General features: G+C 35.8%; 1 protein-coding gene across 1 annotated transcript in view; it reads right to left on the bottom strand.

Annotated features, from left to right (window-relative positions):
• Positions 1–1,309: 1,309 nt before the first annotated feature.
• Positions 1,310–8,376, bottom strand: part of nop5 (nop5 ribonucleoprotein) — a 7,532-nt gene continuing 465 nt past the window's right edge. The window contains exons 2-10 of the mRNA XM_027352588.2: positions 6,227–6,303; positions 4,578–4,755; positions 4,188–4,324; positions 3,805–4,004; positions 3,501–3,646; positions 2,989–3,273; positions 2,589–2,791; positions 2,350–2,477; positions 1,310–1,927 (exon numbers count right to left, since the gene is read on the bottom strand). Coding sequence (XP_027208389.2) covers positions 1,731–1,927; positions 2,350–2,477; positions 2,589–2,791; positions 2,989–3,273; positions 3,501–3,646; positions 3,805–4,004; positions 4,188–4,324; positions 4,578–4,755; positions 6,227–6,303 — 1,551 coding nt within the window. The 3' untranslated portion in view covers positions 1,310–1,730. The remainder of the gene's footprint in view (positions 1,928–2,349; positions 2,478–2,588; positions 2,792–2,988; positions 3,274–3,500; positions 3,647–3,804; positions 4,005–4,187; positions 4,325–4,577; positions 4,756–6,226; positions 6,304–8,376) is intronic.

Here is an 8,376-nt window from a genome sequence, read left to right on the forward strand (position 1 = left end):
CATAATTAAAATCTTTCATGATTATCAACTGTAACCTAAAAAAGAAATGAAAACTACTTTCATTTCCTATATAATCAAGTACCATAATTATTGTCTTTATTCAAATATATCTTGGAATGCAAGAATGTCTGGTATTTAAATTATAACTCAAATACTCAATAATAGCCGTAGTTTGAATGTAGTACAAACAAGTGGCAGAAAATTTTTTACTGCTCCCATCACCTAATTCTCTTGCAGCAGATATAACCCCCCTTACAAAGACCTTATTGAAGAAAGTCCTTGATAAGCACTAGTAATTAATTTAGTTTTAATTCATACCAACAAAATCACCTGCAACTTTTAAGGTTTACCAGCAAGAGGGGTCACAAACTCATCTCACAAAGTGATGATCAGCATCATTTCATATGATTAAAGACAATGTAATAATTCTAAATGTTAAGATGCACTGGGACATACAATCTGCCATCAAGTCTGCTTTTTCTCTTTGATTTTTAGGGCTATTATCAATGCAAATCTCAGTAGAAGATAATGAGAAAAATACATGCAGTGCATGAAGAACTTGCATCATCCTTAAATGAATTCATTTAGTGTATAAAGTCTTGGCATAAGTGAGAATGTATGACCTGGTTATTGGTGAACAGTTAAAACAAATAATGTGCCTGGTTCTATTTGCACATATATAAGTACTTTTGGAGTTGTCCTGTGTAAATAGACACTCACAGAAATAAAGAGCAACACATGATTTACTGAAAAAATTCAAAATACATAACACACCATTATATACTTATATCAGATGTTGATGACCACATATTCCACAAAAAAATGTCTTCTGTATGAAAAACAAAACAGGTAAAGAATTTCAATTTTATAAGTATGCAAATACTCATCTCAGTGGCTGACCAGAGATGCACATTTCATGATCTGGGTCATTGTAACTTTCATGAATAATTTGCATTGATAAATGCCATGTTTATGGTCTTACTAACAATTACCTTGTTGGTAATTATCTACATCATGTTGGCAGCTGTTTCAGATTTAATAAAGTTAGGAGTTCTCAATGTCGGCTTTCAGCCACATCCTGACTATTTCTTTGCAATAACATATATTAAGTAATTACTAATATTTCAACACCTGCTTTTCCAGGTGTAAATCCTATACATAAATTAAATTTGCATAAAATCAGCTTATGGTTGCACTAATAGCATCAGGACATCAAAAAGTAATTCATGAGGAAAGCACCGTGTTGTAGATAGATCATATACATATCTGACCAAGATGAAATCTGGGTGGGAAAACAAAACAAAACAGGAAAAAATCTTAGCATTTATGAAGAGATAATGTATACAAATCATATAACAAAACTGAGTTTCCCTATATATATTATAGCAAAAAATAATAATAATAGATGAAAATTTAATATTTCTAATCGTTATACATATGTTGAAAATTCAATTTCGACTTTTAGAGAATCATTACTCTATGCCTAGCACTTTACACATCCGAGTTACAATCTCTCCTTTCTCTACACAATAGCATATTTTGTTAACAGAAGGAATTTTTCAATCTAAGAAATCAGCTATACAATGTGTATACATAACATACAAGTGTAAGAATGAAAAATAATAACAAGAAAGTATTTGTAAAACTCCTAGTAAGTAAATATACATAAAAATTTCAAGAAATTTCAGTAATCTTTTGCACAATACTGAGCGACCTAAATAAAAAACTATTTATTCATCCCCCTCCGCTGCTTCCTTCTTCTTCTTCTTCTTCTTTTTCTTCTTCTCCCCCGTTTCAGCTTCCATGGGCTCCTCCTCTACTGCGGCTGCTTCCTCTGGCACTTCCTCTTTTACTTCCACTGCTTCTTCACTCTGCTCTTGGTGCTTCTTCTTCTTCTTTTTCTTTTCACTCTTGGGTTCCTCAGGAGCTGCAAGTAATCCTCTGATTTAGTTTCAATAATCATAACGCATAATGAAAAAGAGAATAAATAACTTTAAGGGGAACAAATAATAAATAAATAAAAGCATGACATAAATAAAAGCATTAGCATGACATGTTTACAAAGCATTTAATGAACTGCCATCCAATAGACTTTTATCAGATGGATCACAAGCCTAGGCTGATTTAAAACTTAAATTTTTGGTCCTTTCATTGTGAAAGATGAAAAAAAGAAATTCAATCTAGAACTAATAGACTGTAAGGTACAATGTAACACTCATGCTGCCACATTTCCAACAATTTAGATTTAGAAGAAAAAAGGTTTGCCTTAGAAAAATAGTATCATTACATGAGCTGGCATGGAAGGATTAAGCATATAATTATACAAAATGGAAGTACTCAAATACATACCTGCAGCTTCCTCGACTTCTTCCACCTTTATTCTCTTAGCCTTTTGTTCACCGTAAGAATCATCAAATTTCCGCTTGGTAGAACTCTCCATTGTCGTATCAGCAGCAATGTGATACTGTCTCACATCGCTGAAACAAAAATTCATTAATAGAAAAAAAAAATAATATGGAACTAAAATCTTTCAATTCCAATCCTGCATCTTCCGTGAATATAACAGTGGTTTGATACACAGTACTCACCTTGTGCCATGGTAACTGGCAAATGCCGACTGACTCTTGGCTTTTCCAGAGAGTTTGCGAGAATACCCAGTTTCCAACATTGACATCCTTGAGGAGAGCTTAGAATGATTTTCAATACCCATCTCTGTGGTTGTCTCTTCACCAAGGGCATCGTAACGACAAGCAAGAGCTGCCTTGGCTGCTAACATCCTGGACATTTTACCCTGTTGAAGAATATGGAGAAAATTTTTAAAATGTTTTTTTTTTTGTGCCGAGATATAGACTACCATATTTACCATTATCATCTATTCCACAATAAATAGAAGACCTGTTCCATAATAAATTCCAATTATATCAAAATCAATTTGTCATCATTAGCACTTTCATTTAACAATACTTCTTCCAAACAGTGCCCACTCACCTTGTTCTTGGCACTGATCTGTGAAACAAGCTGTGCATGGTAGAGCAGACCATACTTGGGTGTGGAGTTCCTCGTCTTCAGGGCTCGGAAGAGTGCCTTTTCTGCACCAAGAATCTGAATGGTTGAGGCTGGGTGCTTAGCCAGGTTAATGAGTGAACCAGCATGAGAGATGAGGCGAGCACCCACTAGCTCTCCTACCAGGATTGTCAAGTTGGGCGCGATGGCTGCCATTCGGTTTTTCAGGTATTCAAACAGCTGCGCTCTGTATTCTGTCAGCTCTAGGATCTGAGAAAATATTTTCAAATCAATTAACTTTGTTATTGTTTAGTTCTGTTTTTCTTTAAGATTTCACTGGGTCAAATCTTGTGATCTTAATTCTGTATGACTTATAATTAACGTCTGAAGGCTGAAAACAGTTATTGATCTTTTTGTCATCAGCAAAATCATAGAAAAGTACATCACATCAATATTTAACTGTTATTCAACTTTTATTATTCAGTTCATGTTCTCACCTGTTCACACAGAGAATTAATATTCAACATATCATCATCTGCAACTTCTGTACCCATAGACACCTCAGCAGCTTCTTTAACCTTCTCTTCAAGGTCCTCAGACAAGAAATCAGAGAAATCTGTAGCAACTGCCTTCTCACGAGTGCCTGCAAACAACGCATTTCATCAGCTTTATCCAAAAATTATTTGAGAAAGGGGGTAGAAGGGGATTCCAAAATCATTTAATTACTCAAAACAAACTCTAAATAAGGTAAAGATAGCAATCAAAATCAAGATCAGTAAAACAATCTCTTGCTTTTCTTACCCATTGCCATTACAGTGCGGATGTAGGCCTGGTTATCTGTAAGAATCTTTCCGAGCTCAGGAAAATGCCAGCCATACCACTCACGTGCCCTCATCACATAGTTATTTAACTCCTTATCAATGTCATCTAAGAGACAGATGGCTTGGACAATCATAGTGTCAACCTTGTCTGGCGAGAACTTCAACTTGTACCTAGCCAGGCTGTGTAGAACAGACATTTAATTATTAGATAGGGTATAACAACAAAAAACAAAATAATCATATATATTACAAGAAATAGTGAATGTGCACATAACATTTTATAATATTTTCTAAACCCAAACATGTTTTTTAACATTATGTTCGTAAAAGTTCTTATGAGAACACAAAAGTAGCAAAGCTTACTTATGACCAAGACCAAGTGACATGGCAGAGAGCTCCTTCTCCTGCAAGCCTGGGATGAGGCCTTCCACTTGCGATTTGATGCATCTCATCAATTCATTCACATTGTTGTTGCTTATACACTGAACACCAAGCTTTTCCTGTAGGTCCAAAGTCAGAATATTAGTATGGTTTTAATAGTAGCAAAACTCTTAATCATTTCTTTAACACAGTAAATTATAACTAGCAAGAAATTACAAACAAAAGAAACCACTCTATACAGAAAACAAAGTTATGATATCTCGCAAACAAAAAAGTTATATTTGTTCTGACAGGATCTAGACGTTGTTCTGAACTTTACAATGACCAAAAGCAACCATCAAGGGTAAAGAGCGTATAAGAAATGTATTGTACCTTAATAGTATTGCCCAATTTGGCATCCCACACCATCAGCTGTTCTTGGACCTCATCTGTAAACACCTTCTTCAACAGCTTCTTGAGTGGCTTACATATTTTTCCCTCATTGAGAGCAACACCTGCTTGCAGTGCCTCAGCTGAGTCCTCAAACTTCTTGAAATTCTGAAGCTGCACACTGTAGAAAAAATAACATCTCAATATACTAACAGATCAATGACTGCACTTTTTTTCTTCTTCTTCTTCTTCTTATTCTTTTTCAATGCTTACATGAATTTGAAGTCTTTTCATCCTTGTTTTTCTTCCTTCTTTTATCCTTGCGATGTAAAATATATCATCCACATTAACTGTCCACCATATTTTTTATAAATTTATTTGCTCATTGGTATCTCCACAAGTGTTCAGCCAACAAGGAGTTAATTAGTAGCTTCTAGTGACACCTGATTTCCCCATTCCTTCAATTTGTGGGTACATTTTGTTCTTCTAATACTGTTAGTACTGGATACTGAAATTACCATAATCTTCACAAAACTGATGCACACACTAAAGACATCTAAGCTACAGTGACTGGGTGTACTCTTCAGGCACTGCTAAAGGGAGGGTTGACAAGGGGGGGTCAGCACACCAAATCCCACTGAGAAAAACTTTTCACATCAGTATCCACAATAAGATAAGAACTGAAACTCAGGAGCATCAAGTGGACTTCAGATGTCAGCAATGCTTCCCGTGATCTTTTTCCTTTACTTGTTACAATACCATTCATGTCTGCAGATTATTTCTTGTGTTGACGGCTGCAACTTCACTTCATCATCTTAAATTTGCTCAAGCTTAATGTGACCATACCATAAAGATCAACTTTAAATTACTAATGTCAATACAAACGATAAAATTCTAAAATCTTTCCAATTTCAAAGATATTGATAATTTGGTGAAATAGGTGGGACTAATATCTGACTCCTTGGAGTCAACTATTGTGTGTAAATAGAATAACCTAAAATTAATATGGACATGGCTATTTAGAGGTAGTTCGATAAAGGCAAAGTAGGGATGGACTGGTGCAGGATGTTTAAAATGCATGGTGTAAATTTCTAAAACTTTGCCAGAGCACTAAAGGAGCACAGTGATTACTCGAGTAACTGCAGACTTATTTATTTTTTTATCTTAATTATTTCCAATTGTTTCTTAATGATGCCAAATTTCAAAGCTTACAACTCTGAGTGACATTCAAAACAAATGGATAACACTGAAAAAGATTATGGTTAATGTTTACAGTATGGACACACAAAGCTAGAGCCAATTCAAAAGAAAGTTGCAGTTCGAGCAAGAAATAATATGCAGAAATGAATCATAATGCCACATATAAAGAGAAAGGATTATGGGAAGTCCACTCAGTACTCCCAAGCTTCAGCTCTCTCTTGCCATCCATATCAAGATGGAGAAAAAGCTTGCCAAGGGAGTGTTGGGGGTAGAGCTCCCCTTCAACCTTCCCCTTAGGTTGTGCAATATCCAGTCACAGCAATTTAGATTGTTGAAAAAAAATTGTGATGTGAAGTTGGGGACTTCATCTCTTGCAAGTTCTGTAAAGAATTACTATCATAATGTTACAAAATCAAAAAAAAAATTGTGACAAGTAATAGCTTTTGACTTACACTTTGCTGGCAGCTTCTGGGGTCTCAAAGTCTTCAAACAGGTTGTCAACTTCTTTCAGCTTTTTCTCATCTAGCAGCTGTAAACACATGATGAGATTAGTTTTCACATTTTTTCAAAACATGATCTTTAATTAATATTGAGGTAACAGTTGTTATATGTACCTAACACTACTTACATGTCTAACACCAATGATAATTATTGTGGTAATTATTACATATATATCTTTATATATCAACAATACTTTCAATTCTATAGTCATTTAAAATTAATATCAATCATCATCAATTAGAGTTAAATCCACTGGACCCAGGTGATAGGGTTATCTCTTAATTCTGAGGGGCAGGTGATGGGGACACATCACAGGTGTACAAAGCTCTTGGAGGGAGATTGACTCAGAATACTTTCAGGAAGGGGTTAGTGCACCTTCCTCGAGCTTTGCACAGAAGAGCACTGGCTCCAGGGAGGACACTATGCCCACACACAGCAACTTATTCCTGCTTTTTGTTATTGCAGTGCAAGCTGTGTTACAGGAAATTGAATATAAAAATAAGTAATTCTTTACAGTATGGACACACTCGCCAAAGACTAAGTCCCCAACTCCACAATAAAAAATTTATTCATTAATCTAAGTTCCTGTGAATGGGCGTGCCCGACTGCCCGACAGGAGGGGTGATGGGGGGCTCTGCCCCCAACAATCCCCAGGATACATTGTCTTCATCTCCTCTACCCAGCAAGACAGAGCTGAGACTTGGGAGGACCTAGCAGACTTGGGCTGAGAGCAGGGCTTTCAACAATCTTTATCCTTTAACCCACTTTCAACAGGTGTCCCACATATGAGACACCCGGAAAAGTATACATTGTCGGGCATCCCGCGAGTGCGATGCCTGATCGGAGCTCACGCTCTGATTTTGTCGCCCATGGCAGGTGGCGCGCGGACAGGTTGCCAGACTTGCCCGCATGCCAAATTGGAAGCTGCCCGGAAAATATCATTTTTGGCTTAAAAATGTACCATCGCAAGTGGGTTAATTTTGGCAATAACATTCAGTCTGTTGATTATTTCTTGACTACTTGACTTGAATACAACTTTTAGTCCTCTACAAGAATATAATATTCAATTTGCCCTTACTTAGCGCGTCCATACTGTAAAGATTAACCTAAAAATATTTCTAGTCATTGGCCAATTTTAAGCGTTTTTTTGTGCTGATTTTACACATTTTTTCTCAAGTCTTCTTATTTTAGCCTATTTAAGCCTGTTTTAGCCTGTAATTTAGGTGATATACTTCATGCCCTCCCCTTTTAATGGGACTATCAAATCAAGATTGTTAATGGAGAAATGATACTTGATTTCGACGATTCATTTGTATAAGAAACAATACCAAGAATCAATGAAATCATTGGATTTCCTGCAGATAAACACCAATTTCATTTTGACAGTCTCTGGGAGGGAGTATCGATATCGGTAACAATTACCATTGTTACTCATACTGCACAGCGTAACTTTGTTGGAGGGATAATACGGAGTACGCTCAACAAAAAAAAGTTTATCGTGCTCTTCATATACCAAATATCAAATTCAAAAAATAGTAAAAGTATCTCTAAGATAAATGATAATAGCATTGCAAGAAGGCAAAAAGTCTTTAAACCACATGTAGGAATTAGTGTCGGCTTAACTCTCACACCCAGGAGAGCCCCATTAAAGTAAACATAACCAGATTTTCATCTGCGTGCCAAAGGAAAGCATCAGTACTTTTCATATTCTTTGTTTTACAATAAATAGGTAAGGATGTCCGTAAGATCACTAATGCCAGAATAGGCCTATGCATGGTAGAGTTTTTCTTGCCTTCAACGAATCAATGACAAGCATAAACACCGCACCAATTAGCACACAGCCAGACACACATGAACATCTTCTAAACCTACTACCTGTGCTTTTAAGTGACAAATGATTATTAGGCTTTCACAAAAACAACAGAAAATTATTTATTTACTACCTACCAAATGCTTTGACGAGCCACACATTTGCTTCCAGTAAAGCTCCTTCACTAGCATACATAAGATTTTTATCTATTCCTTTTCTTTCAACATATTGCATGTTTCTGAATCATAAGACAATCAAGATATAAACAAAAATGCAGTTAATTCAATATGA

The sequence above is a fragment of the Penaeus vannamei genome, chromosome 23 (genome assembly GCF_042767895.1).
Source record: "Penaeus vannamei isolate JL-2024 chromosome 23, ASM4276789v1, whole genome shotgun sequence".
Taxonomy (NCBI): Eukaryota; Metazoa; Arthropoda; class Malacostraca; order Decapoda; family Penaeidae; genus Penaeus; species Penaeus vannamei.